Source organism: Panthera pardus, unplaced genomic scaffold (genome assembly GCF_024362965.1).
Source record: "Panthera pardus isolate Hobbes unplaced genomic scaffold, ASM2436296v1 HiC_scaffold_10, whole genome shotgun sequence".
NCBI classification, from domain to species: domain Eukaryota; kingdom Metazoa; phylum Chordata; class Mammalia; order Carnivora; family Felidae; genus Panthera; species Panthera pardus.
Window position 1 is genome coordinate 579456 of NW_026526655.1, and position 19912 is coordinate 599367.

The 19912-nt window shown below is 44.8% G+C and overlaps 2 protein-coding genes across 6 annotated transcripts in view; one reads left to right on the forward strand and one right to left on the reverse strand.

Moving 5' to 3' along the window:
- SEPTIN2 (septin 2) overlaps positions 1 to 18936 on the reverse strand; it is a 35085-nt gene extending 16149 nt beyond the window's left edge. The window contains exons 1-3 of one of the 5 annotated variants that reach the window (XM_019445302.2): positions 18704 to 18936; positions 10595 to 10624; positions 8743 to 8863 (exon numbers count right to left, since the gene is read on the reverse strand). In XM_019445302.2, the coding sequence (XP_019300847.1) occupies positions 8743 to 8863; positions 10595 to 10603 (130 nt within the window). In that variant the 5' untranslated portion in view covers positions 10604 to 10624; positions 18704 to 18936. Of the gene's footprint in view, positions 1 to 8742; positions 8864 to 9105; positions 9333 to 10594; positions 10625 to 17681; positions 17771 to 18338; positions 18417 to 18703 lie in introns of those variants that run through there. The other 4 variants (XM_019445301.2, XM_019445300.2, XM_019445303.2 and 1 more) reach the window with 4 other exon arrangements.
- The window catches only part of HDLBP (high density lipoprotein binding protein), a 73721-nt gene continuing 72422 nt past the window's right edge, over positions 18614 to 19912 (forward strand). The window contains exon 1 of the mRNA XM_053902533.1: positions 18614 to 18743. The gene's annotated coding sequence lies outside the window, so the exon portion shown is untranslated. The remainder of the gene's footprint in view (positions 18744 to 19912) is intronic.

Consider the following 19912-nt stretch of genomic DNA (forward strand, 5'->3'; position numbering starts at 1 on the left):
GGGAAGGGTCATCCATAGAGAGAGGGAGAGAGAATCCCAAACAGGCTCTGTGCTATTCGCACAGAGCCCAACACGGGGCTCGATCTGATCATCCGTGAGATCATGACCTGAACCGAAATCGAGTCAGAGCTTAATCTACTGAGCTACCCAGGCGTTCCCCACCCCCCCACAAAATGAAATATTACATCTTAAGGAAGCATGCACAGATGCCATCATTTCACTGTAGCTGTTATCAGCTAAGGCTACATTCCTCGTGGAGAAGTGCTTCTGAACTCAGTGCCTGACCATCTCCTGGGCATCTTGGTCTGAACCTCCCTCTGCTAAGTCCTGCGCAGCACGTGGAAGGAGCACACATCTGTTTTGAAAATTATTTCCGGTAAAATGAAGTACAAGAGTAAATTTGAAATGAGTAGACATATAAAATCAGGACTGCACTTTAATTGGATGGCGATTTTCATACGTGGAAAGGACCACCAAGGGGACAAAACCAGAATTACATGCTGAACATGTCCAAATAAAAGAGCATAAAAATATGCCACCAAATTATCCTTTTAACAAACTGCCCAGCAGTTTTTATCACAAACGAAGAGATCTTGCCAGTAAGCGAGTGCTCAGTCTTTTTGTGTGCCTGGCACAGCTCCATGTGCTCGACAGCTAAATTCCTGCTCCCGTGCAGACTGGCAGTCCAGTGGGGGAGACGACAAACAAGCAAGGTTACTTTGCCACCAATGAAGTGGTGACAGCTGTGGGTAATGAAGCTGAAAGGGAATGGGGCTCAGAAGACATCTCAGCACAGGTGTCTGAGTAGAGACACCTTCTTTAAAAGAAAAAAAAAAGCAGTTGCAACATTCCAATGTCTGATCCTAAATTACAAATCTTCACTTTAAGGGTGGAAGCATCTTCCCTTGGAATGGCTTTCAGGCAGCACCTACAAGTAATTAACTCATAAACTCAGAACATGATGCTGCTGTTGGGCCGAATCTCTGGGAGTGGCTAGCTTTGTGATTTCTCGTTCACCAGTATCTCTGTCCCAGAGGCGTTTCTCAGGCGCCTATACATGCGAGACACAAGAGCTCAAGAGGCCCTGGAATGTATATCTCACAGCATAAAATACACGGGGCTGAGCAAACCTATGTAGTTGTCCTGCACCAGTGATGACAGCAGAAGCTGACTGGGATGGGAGGTACTCGGGGTTTACAAAACGGCTTACGTTCTCACCAATCGAGATACACAGCACCAGGCACAAGGGGGCGCCACCACATGAAGAATATGCACAGGAGGAAAGGGAGCTTGGGTTTACAGCGTCCTGAAATCCCATCAGGCTCAGGGTCCCAGAGATCCCAGAAGCTTCCAATTAAAACCTAGGCGAACCCTCCCATCCCCCCACAAAACTTAGGCCAAGCCAGGAATGCTAGGAAACAAAAAGCTCCTAAACTGGGTGGAGGGTGTCCTCCTCACATTTACTTTTCGATTTTAACCAACACAAGAAAGCCCCTGCTTTCTCAAACACCCTGCAGCCAGGGCCACCTGGGAGGGCCCCGAAGGGCAGCACTCTGAGGTGATCCCTTTTTTGCCCAGAGCCAAGCCATTTCACGGGGTAAGGATGCACAAGCAGGCCCGGCTCAGAGGGGCCAAGGTCCCAGGTGCATGTGCCCTCATGAACGAGTCCACCAGGACACAAGTGTGCATTTTCAGGACGCGTGAACCTACAAGGATTCGTTCTCTTAGCTTAGTTCCAAAGTCTTTGGAAGTGTTCATTCTGTAACCCTCTTGTGAATTTGGTCACACTATCCATTCTTCGGACTTTCTACCAGCTAATATATATATTTGACAATAGGCTTTCTATTTTTAATTTTGCTTTTCTTGTGAACAGACCCACCACCCCCAATACTCGTGGGGAGGCTGGAAACTTGGTATGAACTATCACCAACTATCACCATTTGGCCAGACTTCAGCAGCACAGGCACCACGTTCCCTCACAAGCAACCTGCCACTGGGCTTTGATCTGTGATGTCTTTAAAGAACTTATTTGTGATTTTTAAGTTTCTTCCAGATTGCTGCCCAAACATTTGTAGTTTTTCACTTGCATATATGATCTTTTTATGAAATTTCTTATTCCCTTAGAGGTTATCTGCAATTCTGAAAACACCTTTTGCAATAGCGTCTGACTTACAGGGTGGGTGCACTGGCCTTTTCCTGATACAGGTTCTCCCTCTACCCGAAAGTAGACTGTTCCTAAGCCCAAATGGTAGAAAGCAAAAAAGCATTATACCACTCACTTAGATGGAAACATTTTTTGACACCCCTAGCTTAAAAAAAAAAAAAAAAAAAATCACCCCTCAGCCATTCTGATACCTTAGAACACATCATAACAGGTGCACAAAATCAGTGGAGATAAAGTCCAGATGCTCTCAGACAGCTCAGAGCTCTGGCAGCTGGACACGGAAACGCTTCGAGAGGAGGCTCGGCGGGCGTGCTGCCTCCGCAATGGCTTGCTGCTTGCTGCAAAACCGATGCTGAGCTCTTGCTGGTCTTTTGTTATTGAAAACAGGCACTACTACAGGCCTTTCATAAAAGTGGCACGCCAGGAACTTTCAGAAAGCAGGGGATACCTGTATATCGTTTTTCTTGTGCTTCTAACAGGTACAATTTAAAGGTTGAGGGTTCTCGTGGTTAAGTTTCTAGGTGTTATTCACTACCCGTCTCACCTTTAATTCCCTAACTACTTGCTTTATTTGAAACCCACTTTACTGAGGTGTAACTCACATACACCTCAGTTCAACAGTTAAGTGCACTCATTTGAACTGTACTGACGGATTAGTCTGACCAAGTACACACTCAGATAAGTAAACTCAAGATAGAAAGGATCTCCATACCATGAGAGCTCCTTTGCCTAAGTCAGAGTCCGCTCTACCCCTCTCGTGTCATTATATGCATACACCAATCTGCTTTCTGTCTCTACAGACTGGTTTTGATTATTCTAGAACTTCACAAACATGGGATCATACAACATGCCTTCTTTTATCTGGCTATTTTGGCTCAGCACAATTAGCTCTGGAGGTTCATCCACGTCATGTCATCCATCAGCAGTCCGTTTCCTTTTCTCATGTGGACACATCGTGACATGTTGATCACCCTCTTGCTGGGTACACCTGTGTTACATCCAGTTTGGGCCACTGCAGGGAGAGCAGCTGTGAACGTCCAGGCGCAGTCTCTGTGGTCGTGCTATCATTTCTCCTGTGTATCTGCCTAAGAGCGGACGGTCTAGTCACACAGGGAGTAACAGCTGAGAAAGCACCGAACTGTTTCCAAAGTGGTTGTTATCACTTTACACTGTCACTAGCCACTAGGAGAGGTGCGTCTGTCCACATCCTCGCCAACACTTGGACTACCAGACTGTTGGCAAATTTCAGCCATTCCAGTGAGTGTGTGGTGGGATCCCGTGGGTCCTGGCCATTCAGGATCTCCTATGAAATGTCTGTCCCAATCTCGTGGTCCTTTCTGTAACTGGGTAGCCTATCTTCTTTCTGAGCTGTTCGGGTTTATGTTCCGGATAGGAGTCCTACGTTGCACGTGGTGCTGTGAACGCCTTCTCAAGTTTATGACCTTCTCTTGTTGTTTTCTGAAGAGAATTTTTAACGAAGTGCAACTTTTCATTTATTTTGTGATTAGCGTTATTCACGTCCTAAGCAATCTGCTTACTCCAAGTCATGAAAATTTTCTTGCCCGTTTTCTTCTAGACTTCTTACAGCTTTACAGTTAAGCCAACAACCCATTTGGAGTTAAGTGTGTTGTACAGTGTGAAGGAAGGTTCACGTTCACTGCCCACCACACGACCATGCACTTGGTACAACGCTGTTTGTAAATGGCTAACCTCTCCCCCTCTGTGTCACCTTGGCACCCTTGTCATGAATCAGTTGATCATGTGTACACGGGTCTTCGGGCTGGTATTTTCAGGTGATCTGGAGTTCCACCCTCACCACGCTGTCATGGTTCCTGCTGGGAAGGCTTGAAATCAGATAGTACAGGCCCTCTAAATGGTTCTGTCTGCTCTAGGCCCTCTGCACTTACATTCACACTTTAGAACCAGATTGTTCATTTCTGTTTTAAAAAGCCTGGTGTGACTCTGGCAATGTGCTGACTCGATGGGTCACTCTAGGGGCAGAGTCACGGGCACGGTGTGCACGGTCACGGGCACACCCGGAGCACTGGCAGGTCTCACAGCTTGTCTTTCTCTCAGCAGTGCTGCCATGGTGTCAGTGAAGGTCCTGCACCCGTTCCGCTAAGTTAGCCTAAGCATGGTGCATTTCTTACATTACTATGGATGGTACTGTCCTTTAAAATGTTTCTTGTCGGGGCGCCTGGGGGGCTCAGTCGGTTAAGCGTCCGACTTCGGCTCAGGTCATGATCTCACGGTTCGTGGGTTTGAGCCCCGTGTCGGGCTCTGTGCTGACAGCTCGGAGCCTGGAGCCTGTTTCGGATTCTGTGTCTCCCTCCCTCTCTGCCCCTCCCCCGCTCATGCTCTGTCTCCCTCTGTCTCAAAAATAAACAAACATACATTAAATAAAAGTTTTTTGTTACCATTGTTTTTGACAGTCTTTTCAAGTTCATTTTAAAATTACTTGTTGGTGGAGGCACCTGGGTGGCTCACTCAGTTAAGCGTCCGAATTCAGCTCAGGCCATGATCTCGTGGTTCACGAGTTTAAGTCCTGCGTCGGGCTCTGTGCTGACAGCTCAGAGCCTAGAGCCTGCTTTGGATTCTGTACTCTATCTCTCTCAAAAATAAATAAAACATTAAAAAAAGAACCTGCAACTTGATAAAATTTACTTATTAACCATAGTAGTTTTGGGATTCCTTACAATTTTTAATATACACAAATCATTTCACTTGCAATTAAGAATGTTTTAGAAAATTTCCTTGTTTTTTTTAGTTTACAAAGTTTTAAAATCTTTAATGGGTTTGAATTGTTGCGACCGCATGTTTTAGATGGCAGCATAAATTTCCCCTTTAGAACCACACAGATTAACTTTCTAATGTTAAATCATGCACTCCCAAGGGGTGGCGCCTGGGTGGCTCAGTTGGTTAAGAGTCACTTGATTTTGGCCTCTTGATTTTGCCTCAGGTAGTGATCTCAAGGTCGTGGAGATTCTCTCACTCTTTCCCTCTGCTTCTTCCCCTGCTCCCCCATGCTCTCTCCACAAATAAACAAATAAAAACACAAAAGCCCCTCCCCCCAAAACCCATGTGCTCCCGAGGTAAACCCCATTCATTAGGATGCATAGACAGCTTTGCCATTAACACATGCCTTGAAGGTGAGAATTTGTTCCAACACAACTGATATACTAGGGAACAACTTCAACATGATACAAGCATTGTATCTGCTCGTGTGATTTCACTGGTGACAAACTAGGTGAACGTCAAAAACTGTATCCAGTAGAATCAAGCCATGAAAGAACATTTTCAATAACGTGCACCCCTCAGCACCAGTGACCTCTGTTCAACAGTTATCATGGACCATCCCCACTCACCTCTCCTGACACAGCTTCCCATCCACCATTTCCCGACACCCACTTTGACAAACCTCAGAGACTGGTCAAGCTATAGGGCCTGTATTCAGTACAGTATGATTATTTTAACCAGTTAACAAGTGTAAAACCATTTAACTTGTAAAACCATTTTTATTATGTTCCTCACTTCTTCCTAATAGGTCCCTGAGGCAACTTTTGTGCCTGTATTTTCTCCAGAAGCCTGTGGCTTCGAGTGCATTATTGCAGAGCATGGTGATATTTTTTTAACGTTTTTATTTATTTTTGAAGGAGAGAGACAGAGCATGAGTGGGGAGAGGAGCAGACAGAGAGGGAGACACAGAGACCTAAGCAGGCTCCAGGCTCTGAGCTGTCAGCACAGAGCCCGAGGCGGGGCTCGAACCCATGAACTGTGAGATCGTGACCTGAGCCAGAGCTGGACGCTCAACCGGCTGAGCCACCCAGGTGCCCCACAGCATGGTGATTTTTAAGGAACACGTGTATACTGCATTATAGTAGAACTTAATGTATTAAGCATTTTTATGTATTGCTGGACTTGCTAAAATTTTATTGAGATGTCTGTGTCTACGCTCGTGAATTGTCTATACGTTCTCATCATGGACTACAGGGTAATGTTGGCCTACTAAAATATTCTCACCAGAGTATCTATGGTGAATCCTCCACGTGCACTTGAAAAGAATGTATACCGTGGGGTTTCTCAGCACAGTGCTCTCAACATCAGTTGGATCAACCTTCAGATTCCTCTCTCTTTCAGATTCTGCATCGTGCATTATGAAGCTCCATCATTAGGTGCACATACATTTATTTTTTAAAATTTGTTTTTTAACATTTTTGAGAGTAAGAGAGACAGGGCATAAGTGGGGGAGGGGCAGAGAGAGAGGGAGACACAGAATCCGAAGCAGGCTCCAGGCTTCGAGCCGTTGGCACAGAGCCTGACACGGGGCTCGAACCCACGGACCACGAGATCATGACCCGAGCCGAAGTCAGACGCTCAATCGACTGAGCCACCCAGGCGCCCCTAGGTGCACATACGTTTAAAATGATGTCGTTTTGAACTCATCCCTGCATCATTAGGATACATACTTCTTTATCTCTGGGAATACCCAGGTAGTAGACACAAAGTCTACTCTGTCTCGTATCAATACAGCTGCTGTGGGTTTCTTATGGTTGGGCTTTGCATGATGATTTTCCATTCTGGTCCTTCAGGCTCCTACTCTCTCCCTCTGACTTCTTGTCCCAGTCACGGCTATGCCCCTTCCGCTAGGGTGTTGCCCTCTCTCCATTTGTCTCATCTCTTGTTTCTTTGCTTTCTGGATTGAACAGCGTTCTGTATTCTATTTTATCAAAACTATTGGCTTTGAGTCAAACCCTCGTTTGACTTCCCTAGTGGCTGCTCTGGAGTTGATAACACGCACCACTAACGCAGCAGCCCTCCCTTACGTAACATCAGCTCAGCACCCTCCCGTCCCGTGCTGCCCTCATTCATCTTACTCCATGTTAAACACTGTTAACTTGGCTTTAAAACTACGTTCGACAGAAATGAAAAACCAAGAAAAGTGTTTTACATTTACCAACACACTTGCCATTTCCAGTGCTCTACCTTTTCCGTCAACCTGAAGAACCCAGTTTAATCTTTCTTTTGGTGTAGATCTGACGGTGACAAATTCTCAGCTTTTACTTAAAAATGTTTATATTTCATCTTTCTCTAAATCTCCATCTTTCGAGGTAATTTTTGATTAATTCAGAATTCTAAGCTGATGGTTTTATTCTTTCAGTACTTTAAACTATCACTGCATATGGCTCATATCTGATAAAGTCAGTGGTCCTTTCCACCTTTGACCTTCTGCATGTAATGTGCTTGTTCCCCGCCCCCCACCTGCTTATAAGATTTTCCTTCTTATCAGTGCTTTCACCAACTGTTTATTGTGTGCCCTGGTGTGCTTTTCTTATTTATTCTACTCGGTGTCTGGATGCTTTCTATTGCCCTTTCTCTTCGGCAGTATATAATTTGCTGTTAGCTCCGTCAGAAAAAAATTTCATCTCTAAAAGTTCCATTTAAGTTCTTTTGGTTATCTTCTATTTCCTTCTTATATTGATGTTCTCCTTTAGGTAGCAGGAGCACATTTAAAATAGTGAAAGGTCTCGTTCGCTAATTCTATCATCTCTATCATTTCTGGATCTGTTTCTGTTACCTGATTTTTCTCTTGGTTACGTGCCACGCCGTTTTGCTTCTTTGCATTTACAACTCTTTTTTTTTTTTTTTTTTTAATTTTTTTTTCAACGTTTTTTATTTATTTTTGGGACAGAGAGAGACAGAGCATGAACGGGGGAGGGGCAGAGAGAGAGGGAGACACAGAATCGGAAACAGGCTCCAGGCTCCGAGCCATCAGCCCAGAGCCTGACGCGGGGCTCGAACTCACGGACCGCGAGATCGTGACCTGGCTGAAGTCGGACGCTTAACCGACTGCGCCACCCAGGCGCCCCTGCATTTACAACTCTTTACTGGATGATGGCAAGTGTAAATATTACACTGCACACTGGATTCTGATTTCCATCTTTAATGAATGATGGGTTTTGTCCTGACAAGTAGCTAATTTTTCACCCAGCTTGATCCTTCAAAGCTTGTTTATAACTTTGTTAGGGAAGGTCTCGAACAGCTTACACACAGCAACTGGTAGCCCTCAGCTCCTTGCCTTGTGAGGCTTCTCTATAAGGCTGCTGAAGGGTCCTCCCAACATGGTGGATGGCATCCCCCAGAGTGATTCAAAAAAAGATAGGGGGCAAGCTGCAATGTCTTTTATGACCCAGTCTTAAAGTCACACACCTTCACTGCTGCCATGTTCTACTGGCTACACGGGTAAGTCCCACTCAGTGTAGGAAGGGGCTAGAAAGTATCACAAATTCCAGGAGGCAAGGATCACTGGGGCCATTCTGGAGGCTCACTGGCATAACGAGTGAATACTTCCACCACATACAAATAAGGAAACGACAGAAATATTAAGATTTTACTCTTCAGAAAAATTTTCTAAAGAATCTTTTTCAAATTCCCCAGTTATTTGATCCTGACAATAAAGGAATATTCCCTTCGACTTTATAGGTCGCACAATTATACCCTAAAGGTTGAGGAGAGGAAACACCTGCATATTTAATAAGCTCAAAGGTGTAAGGTGTAAGGTGTAAAGGTTAATTTCTTACCGACCACCATTAGTGTGAACTCAAAACCTTTTTTCACTGATTTTCGGTGAACTTGATTGGGAAGGTTTGCAAATCCAACGTAGCCAGGAGTTTCTGGATTTATAAACTGAGTTGGTTGTTGCTAAAATAAGATTTTACAAAAAACAAACAAACAAAAAACCACATTATTAGTTGCTTTTAAGATATAATCAAACCTGTGACAAACATAGGTATCATTAGTTCCCACAAATTAAAAAAAATACATAAACAAATCCACATTTTTGTAAAAAAAGCACCTGTATCAGAAAACTGATTGTATTCACTTAACACTTTTAAAAAGATAAACCAATCTACTATTACTACATGCAGGAAAATCAAACTTACAAAGTAATGCCACAACTGAAAGTGGTTTCACAGAACAAACTTAGCAGAAGAATAGTTTCTAAAAGCCAATCCTTCTAGGTATCAGGTGTGATGCATTTGTGAACAGTGTTCAGGAACAAGCCGTGTCTCCCGTTTATTCCCAGCTCTATGCAACAGTGCCATCAAGGGTGAGGCAGGCCATTTAGGGGTGGGATGTGAGCATCGGGCTTCAAAGATCAAAGAGAAGACTAGGAATGAAAAATGAATCACAGCTGAGGACAACGAAGCATCAATATTCCTGGACAGGTGGAATAAATCGGAGATGCCATCAAGTGTATCAAAGCTATAGAATCTAGGCACAGCATACTAAAAATGTGAGGAAATCAAAAAAGGATACACCAACTGCTTTATTAATTTTGACAGCCAAGACATAAGATAGTATTTTTCCTTTAGGATTTTGGAAACATATATTCATATGCACACATGCGCAGATGTAAAAATATTCATAAAATGTTACTAGTGGTTATTTCTAGGTGATGAAATTATGGTTAATTTTTATTTGGTTTTTTGCTCATCAGTGTTCCCGACTCATACTTGCCTAAAAAGTAAAAATTAGTAAGGTAATTATGCATCAGTAATGAACACTGAAACATTCAAAAATAAAAGGCAAAGGAAAGTAATAATCTTGCAATTTTAACCACAAGTTCTGCTTTTCTCAGCATGTCTTTCAAAACTAATTTATTTCAGGGCTCTGGGCTAATCTGCAAGAGCTGATATAAGCCAATTTATCAAGTCTAAGAACCCTGTAAGTTTCATGATGAAATATGATTAGAATTTTAAATTATTATTTGATTGGTGTGCTGAAAATGATGTAAAGGAGGCTAAATGGATTGTTACTGATGTACTGAGAAACAAATTGGAAATCTAAAAAAATAAAATAAAGTTCAAAGGTTTTAGAATGTCAATTAAATTATACACTGCCTCAACAAATCAAATATATCAGTCATATTAAAAATGAGTCACATGGGGGGGCGCCTGGGTGGCGCAGTCGGTTAAGCGTCCGACTTCAGCCAGGTCACGATCTCGCGGTCCGTGAGTTCGAGCCCCGCGTCAGGCTCTGGGCTGATGGCTCGGAGCCTGGAGCCTGTTTGAGATTCTGTGTCTCCCTCTCTCTCTGCCTCTCCCCCGTTCATGCTCTGTCTCTCTCTGTCCCAAAAATAAATAAAAAACGTTGAAAAAAAAAAAAATTAAAAAAAAAAAAAAGTGAGTCACATGGGGGTGCCTGGGTGGCTCGGTTGGTTAAGCATCTGACTTTGGTTCAGGTCATGATCTCATGGCTTGTGAGTTTGAGCCCTGCGAGGGGCTGTGTGCTGACAGCTCTCTCTCTAAACCCTCCCCAGCTAGTGTGCATACGCTCTTTCTCAAAAAAAAAAAATAAAAAAATAAAAAAAAAAAGAAAAAACAACACATAAAATTTAAAAAAAAATAAAAAAAAAGTGTGATCTCTTACCTTAGACATCTTCAGTGAAGTTTTCTCAATCTGTTAAAAAAAAAAAACCCACATATACATATATGCATGTACACACACACATTTTAGTATGAATTGACATGTACACAGACTTAACACCTAAAGCATCAACAGTTCCTGTTTTACTTGTTACTTGCATCAAATTACAGAAATGAGAAAATTATCATCTCATTAAAAATTAGATATAAAAAATTAGGTCAATTAAGTCAACCACATACACGTATGTACACATACAGACGTTCCTTATTTCCAACAAAGTCTAAACGTTTTTCCAGTACTGATTATATGCTAAGCACCAGGGACACAACAAGAGAAAAAGACAAAATCTCATGACCTCTGGAATTCTATAATTTCCTTTCCCTCTTCGAAACCTTTCAACAAGGAAAGCGTACTTATAGAGCTATGTCTGCTGCTGGGAGGTTCCCTGAGCTCTTGACAACTAGTTTTAGACAATGGGGCACTCAGAGCAACATTTATAATTAAAGGAAAAAGGACTGAAGGCATTGGAGTGTTTGAAGAACATGACAACAGTTTTAGAGATAGTTGGAATTTAATACGAATTTTAGAAGACTTGAAATTTTGGGGCACATGGAGTCTGTCGGCTAAGTCTTTGGTAACAAGGTCAAAAGATATGAATGAGGTCAGATTTGATTCCCTCTAGAGCTTAGAAACTTATGCCCTTGGTGTTCTTGCTTCCCCATCCCCCAAACCTTAACATTCCTGAAAACTGCACACTGTTTCCCTTCTGAATGGAAATGTTCCCAACCACTTCTGAAGACGTGAGGCTCCTGCACCCCCATGCACAGTTTGGTTAACAAAGGCCAACAGCAGTAGGATTTGTATTATTTCACAGAAGGTAAGTTTACAGTCTTTGTTCTCGTTCTTAGTGGCCCATGGGAAGCCTTAACCTCACGTGTCCCACTGGAACAAGAAGGGAGGCAGAGGAGAGTTGAGAACTCACATGCAGTCTGTAAACCGCTTGTTGCTTCTATGGCTCAGAAGGGAGCATTAGGTAAGGCCTGGGCTAAAAGGGAAGGGCAGTGACTGAGGGGGAGTGGATAGCTCCAAGCCTAGGTGGTGGAATTAAAGTAAACTTAAAGGAAAGTAGGAATGTTAGGAAGAACAAAAGCAGGAAGTGAATTCTGAAGAACCTTCTGGCAAGGAAACGAATATAGTGCATCCTGGAAAAGCTTGGAGAACAGAGTCCCTGAGTGTGAGGACCCCAGGAGTAAGATGATAAGTGACCCCAACTCCCTGTCTCCGAGAAGAGCTCCACAGGCAAGCTGCAGGAAGAGGAAGGCAATAACGTGAACCAAAAAAATAGTAACGCTATGGTAAAGATGCAAGTATACTACTTAAAACAAAACATGATTTTCAAACTCAGACTTTGGTAACTCAACTGAACAAACGGTCACAGCTGTGATTCACCTTGGAAGATCAAATATTAGAAAACTTAATGCAAGGGCAAAAACACAGAGAAGGAAATCATGATTTAAAAGATAGTCTTGGAGAAACAATCTAGGCAATCTGCCTTGTTTTTAACTTTTTTTTTTTAAAGCTTATGTATCTTGAGAGAGAGAGAAAGCGTGAGCAGGGGAGGGACAGAGAGAAAGAGGGAGAGAATCCCAAGCAGGCTCCCCTATGTCACTGCAGAGCCTGATGTGGGGCCTGAACCCATGAACCGTGACATCATGACCTGAGCCGAAGTGCGATGCTTAACTGACTGAGCCACCCGCGTGCCCCGTTGGCAATCAATAAGAGTTCTTGTCAGTAAAAAAGGAATAGAGGGAGAAAAAGAATAACAAGAGAATATTTTCCTGAGAAGAACAAAGAGCAGGGCCCATACATTAACAAACTATCTGGAATGAATTAAGGTGTCCTGAATGGAAAGGGACATCCTAGGAAAATTGTATTAATAATATAGAATTAGTATGAAACTACTTAAGAGTTGAGGGCAAGAGTGAGAACACAGAAGTAAAACATTCCAAAGGGAGAAGTGAGGGGTCAGACGGAATACAGATGGTCCCAGTGGAAGAAGGAGCTTTAGTCTTTTTTTCAAATATAGAAATTAAGTGACTATAAAAGAAAAAGTAACCATTAAAGAAAAATTATAGTGGAACTTCCAAATTAAGAGAAAAATACGGAATAGCAACTTGATCAAGCTAGCAAAATTGTGGAAAAAGAAAAAGTAATAAAATCAATCATTAAGTGGAAGAACATTCTTAAAGTAGCAAAAATGCTGAAAACAGAGGGACAGGCGGAAACATACCAGCCTAGCCAAACACAGAGAGCAGGACAGACATTACTGGTATTAACCCCGGGTGAGATTTAAGATTAAAATGTAATCATGATCATAAAAGGATGGAGAAAATACAACATTCCTAAACTTGCACATGCAAATCATTACAACAGATAAACACACAAGGAAAGCCTAAGAAAAATACCAGGTGACTTGGTAAAAATAAAAGACAAGTGGGAGACTTTAACAGCACCCCTCAGAATGGTACAGATTCAGTAAACATAGTATGAGCAAGGGCAGAGGACTGAGTAATACAGCCAATAAATTAGAATTGATATAGAGAATCTTGAGGTAATAGAAGAAAAGCAGTTAAAGAAAAAATTTAAAAATTATCATGTTACTATAGAGAAAATTTAAACTTTAAAAAATATTTTTACAATTTATGTTCTCAACTTCTGACCTGCTAAAACTAGGGGAAAAAAGATAAAATACAACTCCCAATTATTTGGGACAATCCTGGATAACCCTTGGATCAATGAGGGTAACAAAAGCAAAACCACAAGCTATCCAGAAAGCAATGGGAAGACAAAAGCAAGATCTATGGGACACAGTAAAAGCTCTGCCGGTTCAAATGAGAATTTGGGTTTCAGATATTTTCATTAAAGAACACTGAAAATAAATTCGATTCTCACAGTATGAAGAAACGAATGAAATAACTCAATAGAAGATAAACAGATCCAAAAGCTAGTTCTTTGAAATAAATTCCCCACAAGTCAAAATTAAGGAAAAAAGAAAAGCAAACATGGAAAAAAAGCTATAATCACAGACTCAGGAGACATGTATCAAGATGGTCACAAATCTGGGGCGCCTGGGTGGCTCAGTTGGTTGAGTGTCCAACTTCAGGTCATGATCCAGCACTTTGTGGGTTCGGGCCCCGCGTCAGGTTCTGTGCTGACAGCTCAGAGCCTGGAGCCTGCTTCAGATTCTGTGTCTCCCTCTGTGTGCCCCTCTCCCACTCTGTTTCCCAAAAATAAATAATAATAATTTTAAAAAAGATGGTCACAAATCTGAAAACCCGAAAGAAATGGACGATTTCCTAGACACTATAAATTACCAAAATGGAACCAAGAACTGGAAAATCTGACTAATAGTATTGAACAGCTGAATAAAATATACCAATGAAAACCGGGAGGGGGGGGGGTAGGGGGAGCGCGTCCCCTGGGCAGCTCAGTCCATTAAGCGACTGGCTCTCTTTTTTTCCTCAGAAATTTTACTATGCTAGGGAGCCTGGGTGGTGGTTAAGCGTCTGACTCTTGATCTCAGCTCAGGTCATGGTCTCCTAGTTTGTGGGATGGAGCCTGCATCTGGCTCTGTGCCAGCAACGGAGTCAGCTTGAGATTCTCTCTTTGCATCTCCCCTGCTTACACGCTCTCTCCTCTCTTAAATAAACATTAAAAGAAAAAAAAGGAGGTGGGGGTGGGACCAAAACCAGACAGAATTAGAGCTGAGTTCTATCCGACACCCATGTCACTTAAGCCACTACAGAAACAGGGACAGCACTCCAATTTATTTTATGAGGACACTACAACTTCAACCACAAACCCAGAGAGATACCTAAGAAAGCAAGCTGGCTAGATAGCGGTATGTCAATCTCACTCATGAATATAAATGCAAAAATTCTCAATGAAATATTTGCTAGCAATTAGGTTCCAGAAATATACCCAAAGCATCTACCTACATAAAGCTGTTACAACAAACTAAAGGAGGTAATCACATATGAATAGATGCTGAAAAGTCATATGATAAAATTCAGCAACAAACTCTAAGGAAACTGCTTAAATATAATCCAGGGTGTTTCCAAACATTAATGTCAAATATTATTCTCTCAACAACAGAACACTAAATCTATTTAAATTACAATCACTAACTAGGCAGGGATGTCCATTACCACCATAGTTGTTTTAAAACACTTACTAGAAATTCCAAACTTACACAACGGAACAAAATCCCCATGTACCACCCATCATCCAGCTTCAGCAATGACCGATTCAATGTTTCAAATATCCCCTCTGCCACTGTCATCATCCTTGATTATGAATCCCTTATTTCTAACAATAAGGACTTTTTAAAATGACAAATATTATTAAGGAAAATGAACAAATTTTGAATATAATATCCAATCAGCACTCCTATTTCTGATTGTCTCAGTTTCCGGTTGTTCCTTTAAGATCCAAGTAAGATCTTCATATTGCAATCTCACCATGGTTACTGAATACTACACTTTGACAAGTTTAGTGAGAATTCAGTGAAACAACAAAATGAGAAAACAACCTTTTTCACTGATAAGACTACACAGAAAACATAGATAGTCCAAAAATTCTAAAATAACAATTTAGTAAGGTAGCTAGATATAAGGCAAATATAAAATAAATAATTTCCTCTCCATTCTAGTTATGAAGATAAAGAAATGGAAACAGGGGAGAAATGCCATTTACAACAGAATTAAAACAAAAAGCAACCAAACACGTAAGAACAAACTTAGAAAAAAGAAAACAGACCCTATGTGAATCACATCATTTCTATTTCTCCCAAATTAGTATATAAACGTGGTCCAACCCCACGTGGAATTCTAATGCGGCTTTTTCGCTAAAGGACTGGATAAAATGAGCTTCAGTTCACATCAAAGAATAAGTGCCCGAGGGTGGAAAAGAGTGAGCACTTGCCTTATAGGCTATCACATGTATCTTATTTCAAACCGACCCAGTAGCACAAACGACTATCACGGAGGTCTCCCCTGATCTCCCACAGACCTGCTTCACCTCACTGAAGCCTGGGTTCTCAACAACTTCATTCAGCAAGCACCCTGAAGATGCTGTACCTCGAGCCCACCTGTGTTCACCTTACCTTGTCACCCTGTTGAGCAGGACTGAGGATGTCCCATAGGAGAAAAGGGGGACTTTCACTGTTCCCTATCAGTTTCCTGGTATGTAAGAGCTACATGGATGTACAAGTTTGGGAAACGGAGAATACCATTATTGGAACAGGCTGTGAATTCTTTAATTTATCACGTTTTTCTTGTCATATCCTATTTCTTCCATATTGTTTTTTTTCCCTGAAATATAATTTGAATCCACTGTGATCTTCTAACAATATAGGTTAGAACTAACTAACGTAAAATGAAAGTTGAAAGAGGAATGTTGAACTTTTGAAGAACCAGAACACAGGATGCCAACCACTGTGATTAATTTAAACACTGAGTGCAGGCCATTGGCTCTCCTAAACTCAATGTGGTCAAATGAAAATTTTATTCTTTCAGGTTGTGCTCATTCTAGAGGCTAGCAATTGTTTAATAAACATTTTTTTTGTTGTTGTTGAACATGGCTTCACAACACCCCCATCCCAATTCACATAGAACAAATCAACTTTTCCGAAACAAAAGATGAAAAACAGATGGATAAAAATGGATTCTTGGCAATAAACGTACATTTATTTTTTTTGCTAGTGGTATTTATACGAGTGGACTGTCCTTAACTGCCAACCACGGACATGTTACTCTTATATTTGCATACATTACCCCAATCCACAAAATGACCCTGCAGTATAGGACTCCAAATATCCTTAATCTCGTACCCAGAACTCTTGGAATGTTCGGCATTCAGATTCTTTGGATTGGAGGAAGGTACTTGTATAGTATACAACACAACATCCCCAACGGCCACCAGGGCAGCACATTCCACAATCAAACGTATTTTCTATAGTGGCATATATGACCGTTAGCATAAAGTGGTACAAATACAGAATATAAAATGGCTTCAACCCAATTCCACTGCCAAATGAGTTATGATGTTCCCATCTCTGTGGGGGAAAAATTTTAAAAACGATTTTAAAGCATTTTCTGCTTTTGAAATTTAAAAAGACCCGAATCACACTTAGGAATGACAACAGAGGGTGGTCCTTCCTTCCCTCGCCATTTCCCTGGGTCACCCTGCTAGCTGAAAAGCAGTCAGAATGCAAATAAGACCTGATTGAGAAGCCCTTGTTCTGTACACTGGGCTTCTGTGTCAGGTGAGAGATCAAAGTTGAAAACAGGAAAAAACATCGGGATCACCTTCACAGCCATGTGTTGCCAAGACCTGACGGAGCAGCGCACGTTGTGAGTCAGGGTACCGGGTGGTACAAAGAAAGTCCGAGTGGGAGCCACCCAAACCGAAAACAACGGGACCTCAAATTACAAGCACCGGGAAACAGCTTTCGGGACCCCTACGCTATCGCGTATCACTAAGCCGGCAAGACTATTTAGAACATCAGACTTATTTTGAGATATTATGATTTGAGTCGTTCAAGAAATACTTGAGAACTCACTATGTGCTGGTCATCGTGCTGGACAACGGGTGAGGGTGACAAGACTCACACATCTCCTGCCCCTCAAAAGACCGACAAGCCGGTAGAAAGCTACCACGGAGAATAAAGGCTGATTCCAGGCGCAAACCTAACCCAGCCGGAGGAAATCGACTCTGGGCCGAATCTCTCACAACAGAGAAGGTGGGGAGGTAACCGGGTTTCAAGCAAAAAGGAGGGTTTGGGCCAAGCACAAAGGTGACAAAGACCCAACAGTTTGAACGGAAAGTTCAAGGCGCTGGGTCAGGCGCCTGTGGAAGGGGGAGGACAGAGAAGGTGGGGCTGGTGCTGATAAAAATGAGTCCGGACAGGTAAAAAGGTGGCCAGGTCTTGTGGGTCCTGCGGCCATCCCAGCTGAGCTTTTACTGAGAGCAACGGTAGCCACAAGTCGCCACATCTCGGGCTTTCGTGGGAATGGCGGCCCCTCCCCACCTCCATCCTTCCGGATTTGGCTGTGCACAGGGCCGGGACCTCCTCCTCCTCGCCCCAGCTCTAATCGGCGGCCAGGAAGAGCCTGGAAACTTAACAAGACAACGAGGACTTGTTGAGGCTTACTCTCGGCTAGAGGATGGCGGGGAGGACAACGGGAGAGCCGCCCGACAAAACCCGCCCCACAGGACGCAGCCCGGACTTTCCCTCCCCAACCACGACCGCCAGCGCCCCAGGCCCATTATCAGAGTGGTGCACGTACTCTGCACAGGATGCGCAAGGGGTCGCTCGGGTTCTTCCGGACACCTCCCGCCGTGAGGGCCCGAGAAGGGCCAGGGAGGGCCGGGGACCCCGGGGCGGGCAAGGTGGGGGGAGGGCCGGGGACCCCGGGTGGGCAGGGTGGGGGAGGGCCCGGGATCCCGAGGAGTAGGAGAACCGGGGAAGGTGAGGAAGGGGCGGGGAGGGCTCGCGGAAAGTCCGGGAGCGTCGAGGAGGGTCAGGCACACCGATCCTGCCGCCCCTCCCCCACACCCAAAAAGCCGCCCCGCCCGAGCCGCCCCCGGAGCCGGCCGACCGCCGCCCCGAGCGGACCCCCACCGCTTCTGCATCGGCCCACAGCTCACGCCCCCGCGACCGCGGAACCCACGGCAAGACACTCACCGCGGAGAATCCAAAGAACAGCAGTAGACCGACCGCGCCGCGGACCCGCCCAGTGCCCGACGTCCGCCCGCGCCCCGCCCTTCCCCGCCCCGTGCGCGGATGGCGTCATCACGCCGACCCGCTCCCTGCTCCCTTGTCAACGCTGTCCTCGCCCTGGCGCGACCTGGCCTCCCGCCCCACCCCCACTCGCCGGCTTCCGAGTGCGCAGGCGCAGGCCCATCCGCGTTTTCCGCCTCTGCGCAGGCGCCGTGCCCCTCCCACGGCGGTTGGCCATATAGAGGCTGGGGGTGGGGGGGGGAGGTCAAGCGTAGCCTCTTCTCCTTTACCAAGATGGCGGCTTGTCCCTGTTTCGCCACAGTTCCTACCTTATGAGCTTGGTTTCCTTACGCTGATAAAGTGGAAGAGGTAATGTGAGTCTTTGCCTTGTGAGTACCTAGAGTGGGGTGAAGGGCATCTCTTTACAAGGAGCTAAGTGGCTGCTGAGAAGAGAGGCGGACGGGGATAGGGCAGGTCACAGTAAGACTGCGGAGCGACCACGGGGCGGGAGCCTTCGCCTCTGGCCCTCTCCTCCGGGAAGATGGCGGCAGCACCGAGCTGGGAGCACCAGAGCGGGACAGCGGAGGATACTGAGAGCGGCCGAGTGGGGCTGGTCTAGCCCCGGGCCGCCGTCGTCTCGGTGGTGCCGGGGCCTCGCCTCCATTGGCTGCTGCGGGTCACGTGGGCCGGCGGGCCTGTGAGCGGACCATCGAGTTGGGCGCCCGTCCCCGGGGACGTGGCCTTCGTGCGCCCGAGCTGGGGCCTGCGCCCCGAGGGAGGGAGGGGCGGGCACGGCCCCTCGCGGTCTGCTTGTGTGGTCGCGAGGTGAGACCTGGGGCGCGTCCCCAAGCCCACTGCGGCCACGCGGCTCGGGGACGGGAGGGCGACCCGCCCGGCCCGGGCCGCGTCGGCCCGGGTGTCCTTTCTCCCCGTCGGCGGCCTGCAGGCCCACAGCTGTCGGACCCAAATGCCTTCGCACAGGGCGCCTTTCTTCAAGACCCCGACCGAACGCAAACTCAGTTGCTGAGACTCTGATGGGCTACGGCACAGTGTTGGGGACGCTGGGGGATACCGACAGGGCATGTTAGGCACTTGCTAAGTGTTCTCTACCATCGACTCGGAAAATGAGAGAGTCAGACTTTGTAGGAGGGTTTGCACGCCGTGTGCATCCAAAGAGAAAACCTCCCCGTGTATTGTTTACAAAACAATATTTATGATCAGATGAAACCTCTGCGGGGATGTAGGTGAGTGGAATGTCCAGGAACAGGGTGACTTGTCCTTCAGTTTTGAGTTTGGTTTCAAGGTCCTGTTAACCTTTTTTTTTTTTTTTTTTTTAAGTTTACTTATTTTTTGACAGAGACGGAGTGCGAGCATGAGCTGGGGAGGGCCAGAGTGAGAGAGGGAGACACAGAATCTGAAGCAGGCTCCAGGTTCCGAGCTGTTAGCACTCAGAGCCTGACTCGGGGCTTGAACTCACGAACTGTGAGATCATGAGTTGGGCCGAAGTTGGACGCTTAACCGACTGAGCCACCTAGGTG